At 37.0% G+C, this 26,246-nt stretch overlaps 2 protein-coding genes across 4 annotated transcripts in view; one reads left to right on the top strand and one right to left on the bottom strand.

Moving 5' to 3' along the window:
* The first annotated feature begins 506 nt into the window (after window positions 1-506).
* Window positions 507-2,621, top strand: med8 (mediator complex subunit 8). 2 transcript variants are annotated; one of them, XM_057338366.1, is made up of 7 exons: window positions 507-602; window positions 829-950; window positions 1,028-1,172; window positions 1,369-1,509; window positions 1,955-2,036; window positions 2,110-2,346; window positions 2,434-2,621. In XM_057338366.1, exons 1-7 carry the CDS (start codon window positions 525-527, stop codon window positions 2,496-2,498), a joined length of 870 nt encoding a protein of 289 aa, XP_057194349.1. In that variant the 5' UTR covers window positions 507-524; the 3' UTR covers window positions 2,499-2,621. The 2 variants fall into 2 exon arrangements, with proteins under 2 accessions (XP_057194349.1, XP_057194348.1); XM_057338365.1 differs by having other exon boundaries at window positions 1,949-2,036.
* Window positions 2,622-9,867: 7,246 nt separating this feature from the next.
* The window catches only part of pbx1b (pre-B-cell leukemia homeobox 1b), a 79,925-nt gene continuing 63,546 nt past the window's right edge, over window positions 9,868-26,246 (bottom strand). Inside the window, exons 3-9 of one of the 2 annotated variants that reach the window (XM_057338675.1) lie at window positions 23,910-24,154; window positions 21,253-21,443; window positions 18,606-18,741; window positions 16,068-16,227; window positions 15,291-15,403; window positions 14,530-14,619; window positions 9,868-11,811 (exon numbers count right to left, since the gene is read on the bottom strand). In XM_057338675.1, the coding sequence (XP_057194658.1) occupies window positions 11,719-11,811; window positions 14,530-14,619; window positions 15,291-15,403; window positions 16,068-16,227; window positions 18,606-18,741; window positions 21,253-21,443; window positions 23,910-24,154 (1,028 nt within the window). In that variant the 3' untranslated portion in view covers window positions 9,868-11,718. The remainder of the gene's footprint in view (window positions 11,812-14,529; window positions 14,620-15,290; window positions 15,404-16,067; window positions 16,228-18,605; window positions 18,742-21,252; window positions 21,444-23,909; window positions 24,155-26,246) is intronic. The other variant, XM_057338676.1, reaches the window with a different exon arrangement.

Below are 26,246 nucleotides of genomic sequence, written 5' to 3'. Positions count from 1 at the left end.
GAACATATGCGTATAATGTAAAAAGTTCGGAAATATATGTACATACATATAAAAGTCTAAGACCACTAGTCAATATGCTTTTTAATAATATGCTTATAACGTTTAATAACATATTTGTTCATTACAACTTATTATCAACAAAATTATAAAACAAACAAAAATAAGAAAATAACATATTTTTACGGAAATGTATAACAGACATAATGTTTTACATGCTTTTAAGTTACTCAAATCTCGATTTTATGATCACACTTAAAAATTCCAGAAACATCCAAAAATGTCCATCTTCAAAACAGCTATTCAATGAAATATTTATGCCAGTTCTATAAAGATGGATAAAACAAAGAATAAAAAATAAAACACCAATATAAACTGTCTAAAGTCGTAGTCTACGTTTCCTCCTCATTGTGAAACACATGTTATATTGAACACTAAAGGATGTTAAATAGTAAAATATTTAACATATAAACATATCGGAACGTTTTTCTTCTGCGCGGGTTGTTGGACTCCATTTAGTACTGCAAATGATTGTTTACTTCCGCTTAGCCATCTTTGTTGTACCCATAGGTTGTACTGTTTTATCCTGTGGCCGTAATATGCAGGTACATTTTTAAAATGCTTATTTATGTCAATTCCCTGCAGCTGGTTTGGATTTCGAAAACATATTTAAAACTAAAGTAGAGCGCTAACGTTACTTGGAGTACAGCGCTATCTGAAATAGTTATGCTCGTAATACTAGAGAGTGCTAGGATGCTAACCACAGCAAGCTAACACGAGTAATAACGCGTAACAATGTATTAATTGCCTGATTATGTTTTATTTTAACAGCAGCGAGAGGAGAAGCAGTTGGACGCGTCCGTCGAGTCTCTGGTTACTCGCGTGGCTCATCTGAAAGGTTCCCTGCAGAGTTTCATTTATAAACTGGAGAACGAATATGACAGATTGACATGGTGAATAGAGACTAAAAGCCTTTCCCAATCAACTCTACGTAGTATCTTTTACCGTTACTGACACGTTTTTACTTCAGGCCCTCCGTTCTGGATAATTTTGCACTTCTGTCTGGGCAATTAAACACCATCAACAAACTGCTAAGAAATGAGAAGACCCCATCATACAAGTCACTGGTCATCATCCCACTGCTGTTGTCTCCTGATCGAGATGAAGAGTTGGCTGTGAGTGTCCTCTGTAAATTGTAGCCAATAATAATACCACAGCCTTGGATATTTTGATACAAAGAGAAACATATATTTTTTCGTAATGCACAATAAATGTACATGTTGATTTCATGTTTACATTATAGACTGTACACTGCACTACAATACAAGGGTACAATGCAGCTTCGTTATTTTGTTTCTACCCCTGATCCAGAAACTGACAGAGCAGCGAGTTCCTGTGTTCAGCCATGAGATTGTGCCAGACCATCTGAGGACCAAACCTGACCCAGAGGTTGAAGAACAGGAGAAACAACTGAGTGCAGAAGCGGCCAGGATCGGACCAGAGGCAGCACAGGTGAGCATAAGCATGAGTATGAGATCCATCATCATTTACATTTCTCAGTTATCTTTTTTTGCTTTGTTTTTAAAGAATCATAGTATACTGTACACTATGGCCCTGTTTCACAAACAAGACTTTGCTTAAGCCCGGACTATGTCTTAGTTAAATTAGGATATTTAAGTCGTATTTATAAAAATGCGTTAGACAAAAACATTACTGGTGTGCATCTTGAGACAAAACAATGACGCTTATTTATTTTAAGATATGAAAGGGCAAGTTGTTTTTAGTTGAGACAACTCAAACGTTCATTTTAGTCTGGGACTAGCTTTAAGCCTCGTCTGTGAAACCGGGCATATATAATATTAACTATATAATATTCCATTTATACATTCTGTTGTGGTTGGTGTAATTTGCCAGCTGAGTTGAATTTCACTTATTCTGTTTTTTTGTTTAGAAACAGATTCAAACATTGAATAAACTTTGCTCGAATCTTTTGGAAAAGCTGAACAACCCTCGTGATGACAGAGACTCTGAAACTTCAGGTAGTTTAACTATTTCACAACATATCAGCCTTCCATGAATGCAAAGACATTTAATATTCATTCTTTTGTGCAGCATTACGACAAAACAAGCCGTCCTTCAATCTAGCGGATACGAATGCACTGGTTGCGGCCGTGGGATTCGGAAAGAATCTGTCCAAGTGCAGACCACCGGGCTCGGTTGCCCCTGGTCACACTGGACAGGCGATGACGTCAGCAGGTCCCACGATGCAGCAGGTCACTATAGCTGGAGCCGCGGGCCATCAGCCAGGCATGAGCGGACAGGTTACACAACAGCAGCCTGGACAACCAGGTACAACAGTTAAATCTGTAACCCTTACAGAAATTAAGCGTAAAAATCGTCATGTGGTGTTATTACTGTTTCTCTTTATATTAATAGGTAAAATGCCCAGTAACATCAAGACGAACATCAAGTCTGCATCTATGCACCCCTACAATCGATGACCTTCCAGTATCAGTGGTGCACAGTTGGTTTTTGTAATGATTATTTGTATGGCATGGATGTGAACAAATGCAACAAGTGTTGTCCATAAACTTGGTTTCAATAAAACTTGTTTGTTACAATAATCAGTTATCATCACTTTGTTTTCAGCAGTGTTATTTAAACGCATTAAAATGAAAGTATTCACATAATTTATTGCCTCTCATGCCAACCCAGTTGTGTTTTTCTGGTGAACACAAATAAATAACTTTATATTAAAATGCTGTCATGTTATCTTATATGGGAGTCTAAATGTTGAAGCTCAAAAAAGCACACACATCCACCATTAAAGTAATCCAAGTGATTCCAGTTTGTGAGGGAAAACGATTAGTATTTGAGCTAGTTTTGTGACATTGAAACCAAACCAAGCACATTCATGCAGTCATTTCAAATATGGCGTCATGTTGATAATGTGGTTCTCATGGGTTCTTGCGTGTCTCGTGATGAAATATCATAGGCCAATTAGTTAAGAAACATAAGGGTGAGTAAATTATGAGAGAATTTTCATTTTAGGGTGAAATATTTCTTGAACATATACAGTATATCACTTGATGAAAATGCCACGTTAAGAATACGGTCAACACTAGGTGGCAGAATTGGCTTTCACTTGTTTTTACCTCATGGTCTCCTTAAAGTGATAGTCCACCGAAGAATGAAAATTCTGTCATCAGTAACTTTCCCTCATGTAACTTCACAACTATTAGAGTTCATCTTTGGAACACAAATTATGATAAAGTCCAAGAGCTTTTTGACCCCTCAGACAGCAATGCAACTACCACCTTCAAGAGGCGGAAAGGTTGTAAAAGCATTGTCAAAGTAGTCATTGTGACTACTGTGGTTCAAACTTCATTTTATGAAGTGACAGGAAAACTTTTCGTGTGCAATAAAACAAAAATAATGACTAGTTAACCATTTACTCACTTCCGTGTCATTCTCCAACACACTAAATGTGGGCTCTTTATTCAAATATATTATTAAAGATCTATTAAGCAATGTTCTATGTGTGTGGTGTAGTTGTGCTTGGAGTGTAAACTGAAGCTCAGCTTTGAGAAGAAAGTAAAGAGGCTTTTATTCAAACAAAAGGTGCGCAAAGCACGTTGAGTCAAGGCCCTCCATCTTTTTGTATATTCGAATAAAACCCATATTCCCTAAAATGCTGTAATTTTGACAAATAATTTTGTTCAATAGATGCCTTAAAGGTTTAGTCCATTTCGTATACATTACATTTTGATGATTTAATGTAACCTGGCATTAAAAGCGAATATTATACAAATATGCCATGGTTACCTGTTCTTTTTGCCCCTTGAATGTGCTGTGTATACATTTTTTGCAGGCTCTATTAACAGAAGTGGAATATAATACACATAAATATGTGTTCAGAGGTGTATAACGACCTTACATAATGAAGCGTTATGTTTTTATTATCTTAGAATGAGCTATTTCTATTTACATACACCGCAGGGTCTCCTTACGTGGAATTCGCCATGTTGTTTCTACAGTAGCAAACTGCACAGAGCACGTTTTGTAAATATATTATCTCCTTCGGCAAAGAAGCAAAAATATGACGACATTGGCATGTGCCGTATAGTTCTTCGAAAGGGAGGGGTAGAGTGAGTCATTAGTTGCAATTCACAACCTCACCACTAGATGCTGCTAAATTTCATACATTGGACCTTTAAATTGTTTCCATCCATTGTTAGTATAAGTACACCTGTACTGGCTTATATTGAGGACAAATGGTGTTTAACTGAACTTGTTAAGAGTTTGACCAAAAAAAGAGATTGAGTTAACAAACTGGTTTAGGCTTTCATGTTTTATGAGTTGAGAACAACTGTAAGATCTTGACTTATCTATTAGTATTGTTGGCATCTTGTAAGTATTAAATAATTACAGTAAGTATAACCTACTGACATTTAAACCTCAGATCTCCAATCCCACAACCAGCTCATTTGAACTTTACAGTGAATCTCTCTGATCTCATGAAATCACACATATTCAGTCTCACTCAACGTGGTGGGGGTGTTTAATGATCAATCTAAAAGTGAAAATGAAAGCGGTTTGGGACTCTTACTAATTCTTCAAGCGTCCAATTAACACGCCAGGAGAAAGACACACGAATCTTCTCTGAAGATTCCTAAATTTAATCACATTCTGCATTTGCACGTAAATGATTTTGGTGAGCGTTCATGAATACACATGAGGAAATAATCACCAAGAAATAACTGATTTGGGTTTCATACATGCTTTGAAGAGTGTTACCATCAAACAAGAATTGACCATATTTCTTGAGAAATTGCAAAAACATTGCAGGCTAAAACATTAAACTTCATCTTTACAATATGATAAATATGTTTTCATGCCATAATAAGCCATGATTTTACTTGACTAATATGTGTATTCCAACTCTTTATAGTCTATTATAGAGAAACTTTCCACGAAGTCTTCATTGTCCCATCACTGCCACTGTATTCAGCTCTGCACATAACAACAAAAAATGTAACGTCAAGGTAATATCTCAAATAATGACTTTCATTGTAGTTTTTGTTACCGGGGACACTATACAGTAAATTCCATATTTTGTGTTTTAATAGTCTATAACTGTGAGTTTTAGAGTCTGTGTCTACAGTTGTCATTCAGTCTTTTGGTTTGAGGCCGTAAACTGATTTGTGTTCAAGACGACAAAGACACTCAACATGACAGCCGCCTCCCGTCTAGAGTCTCATCTGAGTCTCAGACGAGAGTCCATCTGAAATCTCGTCAGTTACAGAGAAACATGGAGCTCACGAGATGACCCTATATGTGACCCTGGATCACAAAACCAGTCTTAAGTAGCAAGGGAACATTTTTAGTAAAAGACAAAAATACATTGTGTGGGTCAAAATTATCGATTTTTCTTTTATGCCAAAAATCATTAGGATATTAAGTAAAGATCATGTTCCATGAAGATATTTTGTAAATTTCCTACCTTAAATATAAAAACTTTATTTTTGTGAGTGGATGGTCTGCCACAGTGCCCCTGATTAACAACTTCAAAGGCAATTTTCTCAATATTTAGATTTTTTTGCGCTCTCAGATTCCTGAGTTTTAAACGGTTGTATCTCAGCCAGATATTGTCCTATTCTAACAACTCATATATCAATAGAAATCTTATTTATTCAGCTTTCAGATTATGTAAAAAATCTCAATTTCGAAAAATTGACCCATAAGACTGGTTTTGTTGTCCAGGGTAAAATATTATTTCTACTCAGATATACACACAAACACACATTCACTATTATTACGCATTAAATTATATTTTTCAAAAACATTTTTATTTATGGAGGACCAGTAAAATTATATTTATCGTATGTTAGTGAGGACATTTAAGGCCTCATAGCTAAACCTGTGTGGACTCTCCATAAAAGTAATGATTTTTATAAAACGGTCAGTTCTGGTCCTTGATTCTGATTGGCTGAGCGGAGTTCTAAACCGTTATAAAATACCTCATTATATACTAATTTATATCCCCCCCTAACCCTAGCCCCAAACCTTACAATCACAGAACACTTTCTGCATTCTTTCATTAACAAAAAAGGTTAAGTGATTTAGTTTATGAGGACACCGGAAGTTGTGTGCACCCTGTTGAAAAAAACAGCATATGCTGGTTTGCTATGTTTTGATGCTGGTTTAAACTGGTCCTTAGCTGGTCCATAGCTGGTTTAAGCTGGTCAAACTCGCATCAAAACATGCCTAACCCAGCGTATGCTGTTTTTTTTTCAACAGGGACGTGATACAAATAAGTGTTTTCGAACAACTCACACACACATAATCACATCACTGCAGTGATGAGACAAAAATAACAACAAAATATTCCCACTTTTAACCAAAACAAACTTAACCTGACCCAACAGTAAAGGCTGAACGCTTAAAAATACACGAAACTGCAAAGCAAACAGCTAAAGTACTGTCGAAACGCGATACATTTGAATCCTTAAAGACACATTTCTTCTCTTTATTTTATCACATGACAGTAATTGTCTCCCAAGAACGATAGAAAAAAATATTTGATTAATTCGGTACTGACAATCAGACACGGTCTTCAAAAAAGATATTTCGATTTCATCCACAACAACGCAGCACGCGCCGCCCGCGCATCACTTTCGCAGTTTGTTTCAAAGAGATAAGTTTCTTGTTTGTCTCGGGGCGTTACTTTCTAAGATCTCCTCTCACAATGCAGAAGCGCGTGTCTGATTCATTAACACGAGACGCTTTAGGCAAATATCAGCGAGCAGCGCTGTTTAACTTCCAACACCCACATCGCGAAAGTTCAGCGCGCGAGCACTTTACGGTTTGATCAACATGAGTGACACCGCGCGCGGATCTTCCTCGAATGGAGACGAGCGCGTCTCTTGCGGGAAAAGTTGGTGTCTGAGACAGATCAAGGGAATTATCTCTCTGTGGGTGCAAACACACCAGAAACGCACGGGTGGAGGCAACGGTGCCTAACCAATCCATCGGCCCTGTTAAGTGTGTCCTCTTAAATTATAGCATAAAATCAACACCAATATGTAAGCTACACTTTATCGTTCAAACAAAACACATCCCTGCTGACAACAATGCAAACCATTACAGAATTTCTATTGGATTTATTGGTTATAATGGGAATTGTATTGCTCTATTGGAAACTGTAATGGTGGGGTGGCATCTGGCTCAATCCTCAATCCCACAGGACTAAGGCCCAAAACACTCTATAAGAAATCTTATAATGGTTTTAATGGAAAACAGCTGATGGTTCAAATTTGTGTTTTCTGTTTTAGCAAAGCAATATATTAACCAATACAATATAACCAGAGGCATTAGGAAAGAACGTTATGTTCTTGCTTTGAAGGAGTTAAAATCCCTGCGGCTATGCAGAATTCACGACATGTCAATATAATAAACCTCTTGTGAAGAACACTTTAGATTTCTTTGCTCAATAGACAAGAGGAGATAAGACGGGGCTCATGCTCCTTAGTCACATGAGATCCCTTTTCCATAATCCCAGCACGGGAACAAAGACTCCGGTTTTTAATTCCTACCCTGCAGACCTGAGAGATCTTTCCTATCCGCCCCTCCGGCTCCCAGGTGATCACACAGGGGCGGTCTTGTGTGCATTGTACTGCCATTGATATGTGCATTATGCAAAAAGTGATAACGTGCACCGATGGGTTTGCATTGTTTTTGCAAGACAAACGGATCATAAAGACACGTTTTTTATATTCTGTGTGGAAGTGTTTTCATCTAATTAGAAATGGTTTTCTAAAGGTGGATTTTGGAAAGATGTCGTTTTACACCGGGGAACTCTTTGGAAAACAAGGATCTTCTGGACACATTCTGTCTGTGAGCTCGAGAGAACACTTATTATTTTCATGATTTTTTATAGATGTTCATACAGGGACACGGTAGAAAATGTGATGAAACTGTAAATATGGGTGCATTGTTTAAGAACCAGGCATCTGATTGTTAGAAAACGCTTAATAATTCCAATAATCTAGGGTGAAGTCTTGTTTTCTTGAAAAGTTTGCTGTAACCTTTTCTTAATTTAAATGCTAAAATATTACATTTGTGTACATTTTGTTTCAATGCACTGCACTTGTCAAACAGATGCATATAAAATGTATAATACTGTAATATAAGTGTGATTGTAGTTTTTGTACGATAAAGGCCAAATAATAACAAATAATAATAAAACAAAAAATCTAGTTTTTAAACATAGAAATGTAGTAATGTAAAAAAATATCTATGTAACCATGTGATGTTTGTCAACCCTGCATTCTGACTTCACCTAAAGGTTCCCGCTCTGAATTTAATTTCAGAACAGGGTTTTGCTCACGGCGAGTGAAAAATGAACTACAGAGATCCTCTAAATGGTGGCCATCAATAAACGTGTGGCGCTTTGCTTTGTATTCATCTTCCCCTCTTAATTTGTTTTCCAGACAACGGTCCCTCAGCTTCTGACCTTTCAGGAGACCATCCTGAAGCAGCAGATAGAATGAGAAAGCTTTCTTCTGAGAGCTCATTTATTTATAAAGTGCAGCCGGTGAAGAATAGACTGAAGGAGCTGCTGAAATATCAGAGCACATTTAACCACGAGAGCCCTTCATCTCCACAGAGACAGCCAGGGAAATAAACCGCACATGGGCTGCATTTACACACCAAACATCAACTGCTCCACAGCCTTTGTTTTGTGCACTGGTGCACTGTTTAGAGGATTGGCTGGAAATACACAGGATGAAATGTTTCACTAGAATGTTATTTTGTGTCATTTTTAAATAGCCAATGACTACGAATATATTGTAACACCTACCGTACAACAATGCATTACTTCATTCCTATCACAGGAAGTTTGTACTTCATTTCCTTAGAATTTAAACTTTAAAATAAGTTGATTTAAAATGGATTTAAATGAGTTTATTTTCAATATAAGACATTCTAATAATGTCACACAGTTCTGGTTTGTAATAAATCATTATAAGTCTGTGTTTGTAAAAATCATGATGGCCTGATATCTTTCTATCATAGTCTCACTGAAACCAAACAAGCCACAGGCTAAAACAAATGCTGCAACCCCTGAGAAAGGTCTATTTTATCCAAAGTGACACAGGGAAAACCAGCACAATGTGCAGAATCAGCATCAAATTGTCTTTATCTTCACTTTCATCAGATAAAAAATACAATCCATCCTCTTTTAGGACTCATTTGAAATAGCATCACATGTTTTTGTAGTACATTTGTTGATATACTGTGTATATATATATATATATATTGTATATAAATGATTTTTTTGTTTATTTGTTCAATTCAAAGGGTAAACAATTTCTTTCGTTAAAGGAATAGTTCACCAAAAAATTCAGTCATCATTTACTCAACCTCTATGGCTTTCTTTCTTCTGCAGAGCACAAAAGAAGATATTTTGAAGAAATCTGGTAACTGAACAGCACTGGCCCCCATTCACTTCTACTGTATGTATGGACACAGAATGTGAATGGGGGCCAGTAACAACAACAAAAAAATCTTCTGTGGACACGAAGTTGTAAAGTACTCAACTGTTACATTTTTGTGCAGTAAAATGTAAAAATGTTAACTTTTACCTAATGCATAAAATGTTTAGACTGTAGCATCAAAGGATGTTTTTGAAAAAAAAAGAGTAAAGATATATAAACCATCAGATATTGTCCATAACTCAAATCTGTAATAATAAACAAGCAAGTATGATGACCCTATGATCTGAGGCATTTTACATTAAAGTCCTACAGAAAATCATCTAAATGATATCATAAAAACAGATCAGACACCAGAGAGAAACGTATTGCAACAAAAGAAACTATTTATTTCAGAATATGCATTACCAGTACAAATTAAGAGACCAAAAACCTACACCTTGTTAGTTTTTTCTTCACAAAAACAGGTTGGAATCAAAAAGACAACAGTTTGCTGTACTGTGTTATTCCTTTTGTACATATGCAGAGATCTTAAAAGTTAAAACTCGAGAAGAGAACGTCTCTGCGTTTGATATAAAAAAAAAGAAGAAACATTCAAAAACACTGCAGGATTTGAAAGAACAAAACACATGCAACAAAGTAAACATTTGATGTTTTACAAACTGCGTTATATGCGAAAACTAAAAGCATCATTATATGAGGCTTTTCTGGATCTGGAGATGCAGGGCAGGCGGTGATACAAACATCATGAGCAAATGGAACCTGAATCCTCCCTGTGTACACTTCTGAAATGGGCGGGATGGGTCTGGATCTGAAAATTTCACGATTAGACACAATCTATAGAGATCAACAGCCACTATGTCCCTCTGTGTAGTTCATTCAGGCCCTGCTTTTATTATTGTTTGATATCAAATTTGATCCGTTTTGGATATATTCCATATATTTCGAATAACATTCACTCATTATGGATTATATCCCACAGCTGCCCTCATAAAGACCTTCTCATTGTATGTAAATATGTTAACAAAAAGATTAAAGGTGCACATCTACAAGCTACCGCGCATTCTTGGGCTAATTCACATTATGCCTGCGAGAAAATAAAATCTATTGCTGCCCTGTAAACAAGCCGAATATGAAATAAGAAACGAGAATTGGCTATTCACAACGGGAGGGCATCAAAAATATATCCAAACAATTTCTGCATTTGTGTGCCATCATTTGTTTTCCTTTTCTTTTCAAGAAACACTTCAGAATTGCAGCTGGATTTTTGGTTTCGAGTCTAACGCACCGGGCCGTTCCTGTGAAACGCTACCCAATGCCGACGATATTATACAATTTACAACATGAACAATGTTAATAAAGTGATATCGGTGTAAAGAACGGACACATCTGCGGTTTTTGGTATCGAGATCGCCCGTTGGTCAGGCTCACGTGGTACGAAACTGGAAAAGATGCTGCTGTGAAAAACAATTCACATTGCGGATTCCTTCACTTTTTTTGATTGCCTTCTATTGCGTTCTAATGCGCAGTGATGAAAAATGATTCATAATAAAACTCATATCCTGTAACATGAAATTTCTGTACGAATTTATCAGACACCTCATTAGAATTCATCAAAATGATGTGAATAAATGAATAGTGTGATGCGTGTCTCTTATTTCGCATGTAAAAAATCTGACTGAATGAGATTCAAAGGTTGTTAGACAAACAGAAATATTCAACTAGTTCATTTTAGGTTAAAGGCCGTGTAAACCCAACTAACTGCTTGCTTTTTAACAAGAGGTTATTTTACAGTAAAACGATGAACCAAAAAAGTGTTACGCAAATGTTATTGAATAGTGTTAATGTATAAAAGTACTTTGGCACTATGGTAAAATAGCAAAATGTTTCAAACATAATGTAATGTTTGTTCTGATGACAAAGGCATTGAATGATCATTTCTAAACTGGGTTGATATAGAACTATCTGTCTATACTAAACTTCCTATTATCTTAATCTCGACCGGTTTATTGTCACTATTTTTGTATAAATGTTTGAGAGGTAGCATGAACTCTGTAATGTGAAGGGCTGATGATACTCGTCTGTGTTTTCAAAAGTCATTTACACACTCGAGAGAAGAACGTGTGTGATGAATTGACTATAAAGCGGGTGTCATCTGGGTGATGTAGGCAGTCCGTTCTGTGCGGTGAACGTGTCGTGTTGGAGCAGGCCGGGTGGGGGGGAATCAGTTAGAGGTGTCGGAATGGACGCTTCCAGGTCCTTCTGTCGGGGAGGTGACGGAGGAGGGGGTCGTGGGGTCCTGCCAGCCACCGTTTACCTGAGAGAGAACCAATAAACATGATGACTAAGCAATAAAACATGTTTTATATAAACAAAGGGATGACATAGTAAGCTGTAGACACGTTAAGTGCTGCCAAAGTGATGAATCGCGATAGCAAAATCACGATTAATCGATTCCAAAATAAATGTTTGCGTTTATATTTGTGTGGCTTGTATATTTATATCTATATATAAATGCACACACATACACGTGTATATGGGTAGTTGACAGACTAATGTGCAAATTTGTCCTATGACGTTAGGGCAAAAATATTTGAATGTAATATTAATTATTATTATATTTGTTTTCTAAATTTTGCTATGTCACACCATAGGACAAATCCGTCAACTACCAATATATAACAAATATTTTCATAAACACATGAAATTAAATTATTTTTAAATATAATAAAAATGATCTATAAACAAACAAACAAATAAATAAATATACACACATTACTCATATTTCTAAAACATGTACATGTATGTTTGGGTATTTATATATACATACATACAAATGTACAGTACACACCACACATACATATATTATATATAAACACAAATATTAATCGATTAATCGATTTGACAGCACTAGTTTAAATACAAAACACATACACACATTCAGCAATATTCCATGACAGGTTGATAACAGTGACAATACGAATAAACAGCTATATTTATATGCTCAAGTAGACGTGTTTTGTTTTATGTTGGCAAGAAAAATCAACACATTTCATGACGTTGTCGTTTAGTGTAAACACAGTTTACAATTCTGTATGCATTTTTTTTTTTAAATTTAACATCATGTTGTCTGAAACGTTTAGAAATCTGAGCAGTCTATTCATGGGAGACTTTCAAACCTTGAAAAGCGATTTGAGTTGAACTACATAAATTTGTAAAGAAAAAAAAAGTGCAGGTCTACATCCACTTCAATAAGATTGATATTTCCTCAGAAAACTGTGAAAAGTGTGTAACACAGGCCTGTGTTTAATGCTTGTCATTTTCACTGACACACACAGAACACTGAGAACTGAAAAAAAAATCAAGACTCAAAGAGTAAACGAAGCATAAACGGTGAAAGGACACACAGAGAATGAAATGTGAAATAAACACACACAAGCAGAATACATCTCTAATCTCTACGACAGGCTGCTAGCAGAATTTCACGGCATTAGAAAAGGTTGTAAATGCTAGTCTGTATATTTAGTCTTCAATCAAATACACAAAGAAAAGAAAAAATGCCTGAAAATGATGGAAATATGATAATAATGAAAATAGTTTTTCGTCAGTTCAAATGAATGCAATCATGGTGTGTATTATAGCCACACAATATATCAACTTCATTACCTAAGATAAACTTCATTATAATTCTTAAAAAAATGACATAATAACAAATTAAATATTTAAAAAACAAACACTTCTAAATGTATTAAAAATGTGTCACTAAATGTACATTTTTTTGACCAAAAGATTTGTCATAATTTTCCAGTCATTTATAACGACTAAATTGGGATTTTAAAAAATCATTTACACTCACAAAATCCTGAAAGTTCCTTGATATTTCCATATTTTAATTATTTATTTAATTCCAGATTTCTATGACCATGTAACTATTATATATTACTTGGTGGAAATTTATTGTAATTATTACCAAATGTAATTATTTATAATTACTTGAACATTGGTGTTATTTATCGTGTTTGCATGATTTGTCGTATGCATGTTGTCTTGTCAGTTTTAGAGTTTTTGTTTAAATTTATTTTAAAAAATCACCACAGCTTCAATTAAATACAGTTAATATGGTATGACGTGAATTGATGTGTAAAGCGAAATTTGTCATTCCACGTATCTATAATACTCTCAAAGCCTCAAAGTCAATCCCACAATCCCCCGCTCCAGAACTGCATATAAACGTGGCAAAAACAGCAGGGCTGAGTAGGATTTGAAAACATCTGTGCGTTTGATCTCATTAGCATACGGCCACTGAAGCGGGGCAGAACGGAAGCAGGATCGAGACACGGCAACCCTGTCGCTGACCCCCCCCATCTCTCGCTCTTACTCTTCCCAGCTTGCTGTCAAGGCCATTAGCTCGGCGGGAACGTGATCTGAGCAATGTGCTTGGATTGCTGTCCCAGGTCCACACTCGCTCTCTGTGTGTCTGTCGTATTGATTTTCCCCTTTACCACACGGCTTGTCGCTGTGAATTTTCTCGTTGTGCCAAGTTGCCAGCAGCACCCCTTCCACCCCCCGTCCCCTACCGAAAGAAAAAAAAACACGACGAAACGCGTGCGAGGTCCTGTTTAACCATGGGCGCACGCCTTTATTTTTAGAATTTGGCTGCAAGATAGTCCGTGAAGTGTTTTTTGTCCACGCTGCCCTGCGGGTCAGGTGACTTTGGGGCACAGTGTGGGGTCATACATTTGCAGCCAGCGTCACCTGTTCTCCCCCCTTCCCGTTGGCGGGGTGAGTGGCTGCAGGTGCCGGGGCCGATCTGATTGGACGTGATGAGCTCAGACAGACGCCGGGCGCGAGGGAGCCAGACTCGTGTCCGCGTCTCGCCGAGCAGCGTGCCGCCCGTGGCGTTCGCAACATACAGGCAATCAACTAAGTGACCGTGGTTCCCAGACAAGTCGCGCTAAGTGGCATTCTCAGCCCAATGGCTTTGAAATAATTGGTAGAGGGCAAAACAAGAAGAAGTGTTTTTTTCTCGCCTTACATTGATGCCCTGCGGACTGTACATCTGGTTTGCTGCGAGGCCGTCACTGTATCCTCCTGTCTGGCTGATAACGTGGCGAAGGGTATCCACCTGAAACGCAAAAACAACACGGCAAGGTCAGAACGCAAGGTCGGGCGAACCGACACGTACGAACAAAGCAAGGGCGGACGACTCGAGGAAGAATAAAGCAAGGTCAAAGAAAACAAACAGCGAAAAGAGACGCAAAGTAAACGTGATGAAACAAAACGACACAAAGTCAAAGAAGATCTGAATCAGGGGTATTGCGATCACAGAGAGGCAAACACGCGATGATGGCATGCAAACAATAAAATGCATTACAAAGGCTGACTTTAGGGCTCGGTTCCAGTGAGCTGCCTACATATAGAGCATTTGAAAGTATTAAAGATGGACGTACTGCAACCCCAGAATGCACTGCGATGACCTAAGAAGCTTTGTGTTTTTATGTTATTTTGAGTAACATGCAACAGTCCAAATCTATGCAAATCAATCAGAAGTGCTATTTGTGCAGAGCTCCTGTCTATGTAGACTGTTTCAGTTGACTTAGAATGCAGCCTATGTGGGCAGCAGACAGAAAGGAAGCTTTTAGCCTAAAAATGCTCTGTACAAAACCAACAACCTTCAGGGTGTTACTACAACCCTTGGGAAGAACGCTGTCGTGTTTGTGCACTTTTGAACACAGAACGTTCTTTTGCTAAGGTTTGAGATTTCTGCCGTTAAATGTAGTGTTCTGCACACTGTACCTGCGACTGCACATTGGCTCCCACCTGAGAGCTCTGGTACGAGTCCCCGTTCAAAGACTGAACACTCATAAATAAATCGCCAGAGTTTGACATGTTAAAAGAGCCAGCAGAACCTGAAAGAGTAGAAGAGACGAGGAGGAGCGAGAGAGATGAAAGGAAGAGAGGGTCGAAGAAAAGAGCGGAGAGTGGAGAATGAGATATAAAATACAAAAGTGCAGAAATGCAGTTATAGTTAGATGTGCTTTACAGAGCATAAAGTATCAGCAGACCATAAAGAAGACAGAGATTAAGATTGTTGCGAGTTCCAGCCGAGAGCGATGATGTCACTACTGTTGAGATATGCGCAGTTTTTCAGTGAAAATAACAGACCCTTAGTTGGGATACTGTGTTAGAGAATTCTGTCATCACCCTCAAGTTGTTCCAAACCTGTATAAACTTCTTTGTTCTATCGAACACAAAAGAAGATATTTTGAAGAATGTGGGAAACCAAACCGTTCTGGGGCACCATTGACGACCATAGTAGTAAGCAACCTACTATGGGAGTCAGTGGTGCCCCAGAACTGTTTGTTCACAAACATTCTTCCAAATATCTTTGTGCTCATCAGAACAAAGAAACTGATACAGGTTTGAAACAACATGAGGGTGAGTAAATGATGACAGAATTTATGTTTTTGGGTGAACCATGCCTTTAAATCTATAATCTTATTGTCTCATAGATTCAGGTGTGAGGCATCACTGTAGAGATCATTTGGAGTTGTGAATGAAGTTTTTTGTCACCTGCTGAGTTTGGAGTAGACGGGGAATTGGCCTGGCTGCCATGCGCAGACACACTCGCAGCGCTGACGGCCGTTCTGGCGGCGTACATGTTGGCTTCTTCCTGGAACTTTCCGATGTTCTTCTTATATCGGATTCGTTTGTTTCCAAACCAGTTGGACACCTGCCCACAAAAGCATTAATAAAGCACGTGTTTTCCAAAACAACGTCTACCTTCATCTTCAACAGCTTAGCAATGCATCACGGTGGATGAACAAAAACAAACAAGGCCTTGTATGGCAAGCCGAATTAGCTTTTAATCGATCTCAGGATATGAATTTTTGATATCAACAATTCAATTTTTACTAGTAAAAATTATAATTCTTGATATCAAGAATGGAATTTCTACTAGTAACAATTGCTGTTTTTGATATCAGTAATGAAATTTTCACTAGTAAAAATGTGAATTCTTGATATCAACAATGACGTCATCACTCGCAGAAATGTGTGTTCTTGATATCAAAAATTGAATTTCAACTAGTAAAAAACGTAATTCTTTTACTAGTTAAATATCACAATAGGCTGCCATTCAAATTCAATTTCAGATATCAACAATTCATTTCTTACACGTTAAAAATCTTATTTCAGATATCAGAAATGCAATTCTTACTAGTAAAAAACATAATTTTTGATATCAACAATTGTGTGGTTACTAGTGATAATGTCTATTCTTGATATCAACAATTGAATTACTACATGTAAAAATGCCAATTTATGATATCAAGAATTACATTTTCACTAGTGACAATGTTAATTCTTGATATCAATAATGTGATTGTTACTAGTAAGAAAGCCATTTTAGATATCTACAATTACTCTAAGATTTAATGATATCTGAAATGCATTTCCTGATATCAGAAATACCAAATGCAACATGTTAAAATTCATTTACAGATATCAAGAATGAGCATTTCAACTAGTAAAAATTGAATTCTTGATATCAAAAATTATGTTTTTACTAGTAAAAATTGCATTTCTGATATTTGAAATAACATTTTTAACACGTAAGAAATGAATTATTGATATCTGAAATTGAATTTGAATGGCAGTCTATTGTGACATTTAACTAGTAAAAATGCAATTACAGATATGAAGAATACACATTTCTGCGAGCAACGACGTGATTGCTGATATCAAGAATTCACATTTTTACTAGTAAAAATTGAATTGTTGATATCAAAAATAGTAATTGTTACTAGTATAAATTCCATTGTTGATATCAAGAATTATAATTTTTACTAGTAAAAATTGAATTGTTGATATCAAAAATGCATATCCTGAGAACGATTAAAAGCTAATTCGGCTTGCCATAGTTTGGATGAAACTTGTTACTTGTTATAAAAGATTAGATAGATTCAGGGTGTCGTGCTGGAATAGAATTATGTCGTTTTATATTGTATGTAATATTGTATGTATTTCAAGAAATATATATTTTTTACATTATTAAAGCTGCAATCTGTTACTTTGTTTTTTTTACAATAAAAATATTATTAATTAGGCAAGTAGGCCACTTGACTTGTTAAGTAACCTGTACATTTATGTTTCAAGCAGAGATAAGTAACACATAAAATAAATAAACAACAAAGGATATAAGCCGTACTAAGCCAGCACTCCATTTTAAATATAACCAGTGACATTTTAATGACCAGAAAAAAAGCACATTGACCGAACAAACGTAACGCCAATGACAAATCATGTGACGCCCACAAGGACGGAGTTCTAACCCTGACGGATACAAAAACGCACAACAAAATGATTGTCTATAACCGTCTCGCCGTGTCCACGCTGTCAGCTCCGATCTCCTGAAACGCTGACAGCAATCACTCACCACGCACTACATCCATTACTGCTAATACACCAGCAGACGAGCCGCTACGCTAATGATAAACACCATTACGATGAAAAGCTAATCAATCCTGCCGCTAAGCTTCCTGTTCCCGTGAAAGGCTAAAGGTGTTTCTATATTACAAACACTGCACGAATCATCAGTCACCCTGCCAGTGTGAGCCGAATGCATCACACGATCATTCCAGTTAAATTTATTAAATACCTCGGAGCGCATTATGTGTTTGCGGCGGCAGATGAAAAATGCTAAGAGGCATTTAGCGCCTTACTCCAAATGATTTTGTTTCTGATAGTTTTGCTGTCGAGTTACACGAGATTTAACTTGCGTGAGTATTACTGCTGTCACATTCAATACACAGATCGAAGTAGACATGGACTGTGTCTCAAAATGTAGTGAGGTGACAGTCTTAGCCAGCACGTTGTATGAAAATGGTAATCATTTCAAATATCCATCTGATATAGTGACCATCTGTACGGTTGTATTAGTAAGTCATGTATGTTAATTAAATCTTTTATTCTATACGTTTTTGTGTGTGTGTTCTTTGTGTTATGCGAGTACTCAGAGCTCCTAAAAACACAATCAATTCATAGTGTATGTGTGTGGACACTTGGTGAATAAAGCTTGTTCTGATTCTGAGAATGCTTGAAGCCTCTCACCTGCGACACTGTGATGGAGCACTTCTTGGCCAGCTCCTCTTTGGCCTCCTCGCTGGGATACGGGTTACTTAGATGCGAGTAAAAATATTCGTTCAGGATTTCTGTGGCCTGTTTGTTGAAGTTTCGTCTTTTCCTCCTGAGAAGAGAGATGCCGAAAAACAATGTTTTAAACACGTTTCTACATTTTATTCAGCTTTTTAGTCATGAAAAACAACAGAATCACAAACTAGATTTGTAAATGAAGAAAATGAATGAAAAAAACAAATAAAGCATGTCATGTAATTTTTACTTCATTTTATGCATTTGGCAGACACTTTTATCCAAAGCGACTTTACATTTCTTTCCGAGTAAGTGCAATCCCTGGGATTGAACCCATGACCTTGGCGTAGCTATAGTGCCATGATCGAACCACTGAGCTACAGGAAAGCCTACTTGGACCTTTAAAGCATTTAGGTCATGTTTGATACCATATTTGTAAAAAATGTCAATAGTACTTAAAGGGATACTTCATCTTCTGTCATCATTTACTCACCTTCCAGTTGTCCCAAATCTGTGTGAATTTCTTTGTTCTGATGAACACAGAGAAAGATATTTGGAGAATGCTTATAACCAAACAGATCTTGCCCCCATTGACTCCCATAGTAGGAAAAATTACTTTTTTTTTTTTTTTTTTTTATCTTGACATTTTGAAGAATGTAGGACAGCAAAACAGTTCTGACTACCATTTTATTTTTTCCTACTATGGGAGTCAATGGGGGGCAAGATCTGTCTGGTTATAAGCATTCTTCCAAATATCTTTCTCTGTGTTCATCAGAACAAAGAAATGTATACAGATTTGGAACAACTCGAAGGTGAGTAAATGATGATATTTTTGGGTGAAGTAACCCTTTAACAGTGCAAAGCAGGACTGAACAACATTGAAGAAAAATGTGATCGTAATTACTTGCTATATAACGCAATAAAAAATATCGTTGCTGTTCTTCCGAAACCTTGTCTGTCCAAATTCACAGTTTTTTAGGAAATGAAAAAACACCGTGCTTTTTAAATGATTAAATACTGTGTTGTCAATCAGTGTTGGGTGTAACTCGTTACTAAGTAATTAGTTACTGTAATTTAATTACGTTTCCCTTGAAAAATAAAGTAAGGGATTACTCTTATTTTTACAGTTACTTTTGATGTAATTAAACTAAATACTTTGTGTAATATATGTGTGTGTAATAGTGGAATTGACATCAAAATTCAGAGTATAACTTTAAAATCTGTGCTTTAATGTATAATTCTCACATTTGTAATACTTTGGTCAGTTAATAATGCTACTTTATATAGTTTTATATTATTTATTTGAATTAATTAAAAGAGCCCTTTCATGCCTATCTTTGAATCACTTAACTCATCAAGGTTGATATAGGATATAGAAAGTAATTAGTAATAAGTAACTAAATACCTTTTGGAGAGAGTAATTTGTACAGTAATCTAATTACACTTTTGAATATGTAATTAGTAACTAGTAATTAATTACTTTTTGAGAGTAACTTACCCAACACTGTTGTCAATGTTGACAAGCATTTTTAATACTTTTTATTGGTTAGATATTTGAAAAACCCAGTGACAAACATAAGGGGCGACTTTATGGCAATAAATAAAAATCATTAAATATGGAGATACAATGTTTTAGAGGGACAGCAGCGATATGCGATACGATAATGCTTTAGGTTTGTAAAATCCATGTGAACTATATTAAAATATATTTGAAAGCTGAAATTTTTAACAATATCATTCGTGTGCTGGTCTCTCTGCTTTTTGCATTGACCTAAAACTTTGACTACACACAACTTTTTTAAGTATTACAATCATTCATTTATTGTAAACCATAGCGATATGCAAGTGTGCTGTATATCAGTAATTGCCATAAATTGTGCAGCCCTAGCGCAAAGAGAAATTCGGTAAGCAGATGCTTGATTGTTTTAAAAGCCATCCCTAAAGCAGACCCCACACATACTAACAAGAAAGAAGCTTTAAAATGACAGTAAACTCAGCCTTTGGTGCCAATGAATGCGACCTCCTCTCTGCATCACTCATCTGCGGGCTAAAATCCTGCGAGCACGTCTCAAAGGTTTACAGACGCGGCACCGAAGGCCCGGAACAGAGGTTGAGCGGATTTCCTCCCCAAAACCCCTCTTCAAAACATGCAAATGAGCCCAACATGGTCTCAGGCAGAGAGGGGATTAACCGTTGGAACTGAGCATGCTCCAAAGAGCGAGAGAATGGATGCTAAGAGCTGTGAGAAAACATGAACCTCATTTAAATGTTCTGCCTCTGACTAGAAGCTCTCGGTGTCATTTATCCGCGAGGAAATTTATGCAAATCCCAAGCATGTTTCAAAGAGAACAAGCGATTACATAGAAACACGGATGGACTCGACACGCCATAGCGTGTGTGGGTTTGGACGGGCCCCCTAAAGCTCAGGTCTGGGGCTCTGTGCAAACACACAGCACAAGCGTTTGTTTACATGCATGTGCTTAGAGCCGAGCGTGGTCCACGGAGAAGACGAGAATGAAAACACAGGGCGTGATTATGCACGAAATCGCTAACGAACGCGCGAAAAACAAACAACCCCCCGTTTAGCTGTAGGCTCGTGAACACCCACCTGGCGTCTAGGAAGCGCGATCGCAGGATCATGACGGCCTCGCATGTGCTCTGTTTCAGCTGCATCTGGATGGAACTGAACTTGCGGTGGATGATGCCGACCATACGCTCGATCTCTTTGGGCGAGATGGGCCGCGTGCGAGACTGCTCCCTCAACAGGTTCATCACGTGGGTTGTGAACTCGTTGCACGCCTGGAAAAACGGAAAACAAACAGGTTTTACAGAACATGCAACAGGCTGATAGAGTCCTGTTTTATTGGACTTTATTGTTATAGCCATACAAGATTTCACATTTTTTTGTGATTTTTGAGATCAAATGACTGATTTTCTGGTGGTTATTTCTAGAAATGTGCAACAAATCTTGCCTAATATACGTAAAAAGAACCAAACGACATAGGACAAATACATTTTACATAAAGATAAAATCAGTGCTTTAAAGCAGTGGTTCTCAAACTGGGGGCCACAGATTTTGTGGCATTTTATGAAATATAGAAATTTATCATCAATTTTGTGCAATCAAACATCAGAAAAATAAGACCACCAACCAAAACTTGATGTTTCAGCATTGTATAGCTGCATATGTTTTAGTTTAAGATTATAAGTCTTTATTTGGGGGGCCGCAAAGCAATGCACTCTACACAAAGGGGGTCTTACAACAAAAAAGTTTGACAACCACTGCTTTTTAGGGCTGTCAAACGATTAATCGCGATTAATCTCATCCAGAATAAACGTTTGTGTTTACATAATATATGTCTGTGTAGTGTTCATGTTAATTTTCAATTAATAAACACATACACATACATGCATATATTTAAGAAAAATATACAATATATTTTTTTATAAACGTTTATTTGTAATTTAAATTATTGGTAAATATAAATAAATACATCTAAATATTTCCTAAATATATATACATGTATGTTTATGTTTTTGTGTTAATAAATACAAAATTAATATGCACAGTACACAGACATATATTATGTAAACAAAAACTTTTATTCTGGATGCGATTAATCGCGATTAATCGTTTGACAGCCCTAAACAAAATTGTCAACATTTACTCATCCTCATGTCATTCAAAGTCTGTATATGAGTCTTTCTTCTGTGGAACAGATCAAATATTTTGAGAAATGTTTCAGTGGTTTTGTGTCCATACAATGAAAGTCAATGGGGTCGAATGTGCTTTGGTTACCAACATTCTTCAAAATATCTTCTTTTGTGTTGTGCAGAAGAAAGTCTTGAAATGACGTGAGGATGAATAAATAAAAAATGTAATAATTGTGGGTGAACCATTTAGGTTTAGTTTATGTGCTGTGGTTAAACTTATTAGGTTAACAAACAGCAGCCGGCATAATAGGTTACTGTCACTTTAAAATCAACACTAAAGCACAATATTAATATTAACACAATATTAATATTAAGACATAACTGATGGTTTTTACATAAATACTCAACAGACATTTGTACAGTTATGTCTGTATTTGATGGTTCAAGTGCAATATGTTTGTAAAGAGAACACAATTCAGTACTCGTGCGCTGATGGGCGGCAAGCACAAATCTTTGTCCCACTCTGACGGGAGTCAACATTTTATTTCAAGGACGTTAGAATAGTTATACATTATGCTATTGTTTCGCTTGATTCTTGGAATGTAAGAAATGTTTGCTTTTGTCTGTTTTACACTGACAACTCACTGATACGTCTTACTTTTACACAGACAACTTAACAATTACAACTTTATTTAAATAAAGAATCATTTGATTTTTTATGATTATTTGATTTTTTATGATTATTTTTGTGGCGGAATTATGAATTATTCAGGGAATTGAAACAATGTGTTGATTCTGCATTGTACTCAGCAATCGCAGAATCAAGAAAAACTGGAGGGACTGATGGCTAATCTCTCCTCACCAGAAGCGCTGAACTCCTGATTCCCATCACTATACGTTCTAATCTAGTGATGTTGATAAAAATAATGTTAAACCTCATCCATCTTTTAAACCAGCGCCCTTCATATACGCCCTTTTCGAGGAGCTTGATCCTGGAATCCATTTATCATGCATAAAAATGAGGCCTGATTGAGTTGTTACACTTTTAATACTCCGAGTTCATTTTGAAATGGCCTCGCTGGCGTGAGAGCTCTCATTACTCACAGCGCACGCATGCACACACAGATGGGTACAAGAGGAGAGAGTGTCACAAAACACAGGGCTCATGGGAAGACGGCAACAACAGCGACACGAGGATGATGAAGGACGTTTTTGTGTCGTGCGGGGTGGTCCGTGCGTGTGTGTGTTGGCGATTTTGGGGCAGCGGGAGTGTTTGTGGTCCTCTATGACAGCTATGAATGTCCTTTTGTGAACAAACAAACAGAGGACACCTGGCTCAGTCCCAGAATGCATTTCAGTGCATCACCTCTGCTCTGTCTCAACTATATATCATCACAGATGGATCTACTGTCCGGCCAAAGTGTGTGAGAGTCAGTACAAGAGGTACTGAAATCATTTTTATATACAAAGCTTAAAAGTCAAGGATATTTAAGGTGATATTGATGACTTTAACAGTAAACTTTGAATGAATTAGTTTTAAAGTTATTGTTGCCTACTGATATTTTTGGAAAACACTAATGGGTAAGTCAGACATTGTGCGACTGAACTGACCTGCTCGTATTTCTCCAGCTCCGTGTGGTAGATCTGACGGATCTGAGTGAGCTTTGCTCTGTAATCGGAGTGTTCTGATGAATTATCGGCTCCTATTCCAGCCGACGCCGCCGCTGCAGCTGCGGCCGCCGCAGACCCGCCCCCTTTCTCCGGCCCGGACACGCCCTCTGCCAGCAGCATGTTGTCCAATCTCATCAGCTGGGCATCTGGAGGGTCTTCCTCCTGGGCGCCACGGATACTCAACACTGTAGGAATGACACAAAAATGTAAAAGGTTATTCAAACAGGTCAGTATCCCAGAATGCATTGCGTGACAGCAGGACACCAGAGACTCTGAATATACCGAGGCTGACATAACAGGTCCAGCCACATTGATCCACTGAGATTCTCCATTTTATGATAAATTGATTTAGCTAAAACAAAAAAAGGCCAAAGCTGCAGTTGACTTTGCCAAGTTTTACGATGATACAATTAAAAACTTCATTTAATTCATATCAGGAGTGACCCCAGTCAGTGGAGAGGATCTGTGGCTGTAATTCTCCATATCCTGCGGTCTGCTGGTTTGACACCAGGGGGCCTTAGAGTTTATATTTTACATTAGAGGACAGATTTGATCTTTAATACTTCAATACATCATGCTTTTTTACATGCTTACACATACAAGGATGTAGAAAACACAACAAAATATGTTCTTTCATCTCTACCTAGCAGGGTTGAACTTGATAGATAATAATTAAGGTTTAAAGATGTGGTTTGCTTTCAGTTGATAAATGTGAATTACAGCTAAATTGACCTCGACCTACAGTATGTTGATCAGGAATTTGAATAGCAATGGCAGTAATTTACGGTTGTAAATTTAATACTGTAATTTACATGAATTTGAGAGAGAATTCAAAGAACTTCATTAACTATTTTTGAGTCATTTATTCCGAATTACTTTATAACATGCAGAATACATTTTTCTTAAATGATTAGGCATTCGCCTAAGTTAGAAAATAAAAACATTTTGTCTCAACAAAAAAGATTTTAATTTTGTCAAACAGCATCACACAATGTTCCTTTTGATTATAAAAATGATTATAAACAAATCTGGCAGTAATATACTCTAATAAATAAACAAAAAATATGAATAGTGATAATAGTAGTAAGTAATAGTAATATTAGTATTTATTAGAATAAATATTATTACTATATAGTATAGCAACTTAATTTATTAAATTATGGCCCGGTTTCACAGACACGGCTTATCTTAAGCCAGGACTATGCCTTAATTGAATTAGGATATTTATGTCGCTTTTATAAAAATGCCTTAGAAGAATACATTACTGGTGTGCATCTTGTGACAAAACAATGGCACTGATATATTTTAAGATATTTCTGGGCAAGTTATATTGAGTTAAGACAGGTCACACATTCATTTTAGTCTGGGACTAGCTTTAAGCCTTTGAGCCAAATTCAATAAATGACTTCAATACAAAAATACATATAGGGGTGGTTTCCCGGACAGGGACCAGGACTAGGCCTTAGTTAAATTGGGATATTTAAATTGTTTTATACTTTACAAAAAACATTACTGTTGTGCATCTCAAGACAAAACAATGGCAATGTTTGTTGTTTTTGACACCTTTAACATTTACGTTAGTCTGGGACTAGTCTTAAGCCCTGTCCGGGAAACCGCCCCATAACGTTTGTGGGTAATACTGAAAAATAATGACATCATGAAATACTGCATTTATCACAGTTAAATTAATATGAAGTTCCTTCAATTTGATTAAATTGAACTTCCTTAAATTCAGAAAACGATTCTGCATCCTTCCCATCAAAATTCAAACTTAACTAAAATTCAGGAATTTATTCTTAAATCACTTCCGTATCTCACATGATCCGACTGCTGCCTACTTTGATTTCCCAACCGCTTTAATTATCAGTGACATTCTCTTCTGTCATCTAACGTCTGGCCCATTGAACAAGTCAGAGGGAGATGCAGTCATTTCCTCACGAGTTGTGACACATGAGCAAAAACCGACTTTCAGGTTTCTAGGTTGTGAGTGGATGGTCATCTGCTGTGATTATGGGCCACACTGTCTGGGACTGAAAGAAAACTCTTCATTAATCCAGAGACAAAGCCGTGCACTGGTGCATTAACCCCACACCACTGACTCCCGGTTCGGATGCCGCAGCGGTGAGAAAGGGTCCTTCTGTATGGCCAGCGGGGAAGCGTTTGAGGGGGGGAGGGACTCTGACCTCCTCTTTAAGTCGAAATGCAAATGCGCAGACTGTTGGCGAGCAGGAAAGGTCAAGGGTTCATGCCTCGAGCCCAGCAGGAGGTAGACTGCGC

Source organism: Triplophysa rosa, linkage group LG7 (assembly GCF_024868665.1).
Source record: "Triplophysa rosa linkage group LG7, Trosa_1v2, whole genome shotgun sequence".
NCBI lineage: Eukaryota > Metazoa > Chordata > Actinopteri > Cypriniformes > Nemacheilidae > Triplophysa > Triplophysa rosa.
This window is presented reverse-complemented; position numbering and strand designations above follow the sequence as displayed.

Bases quoted from the DNA above. Each gene is read 5' to 3' on its own strand.
- med8 (XM_057338365.1), top strand. From the start codon at position 525: ATGATTGTTTACTTCCGCTTAGCCATCTTTGTTGTACCCATAGGTTGT. The intron at 1,510-1,948 runs GTGAGCATAAGC...TTTTTTGTTTAG, and splicing joins TCGGACCAGAGGCAGCACAG to AAACAGATTCAAACATTGAA. The intron at 2,347-2,433 runs GTACAACAGTTA...TTATATTAATAG, and splicing joins ACAGCAGCCTGGACAACCAG to GTAAAATGCCCAGTAACATC.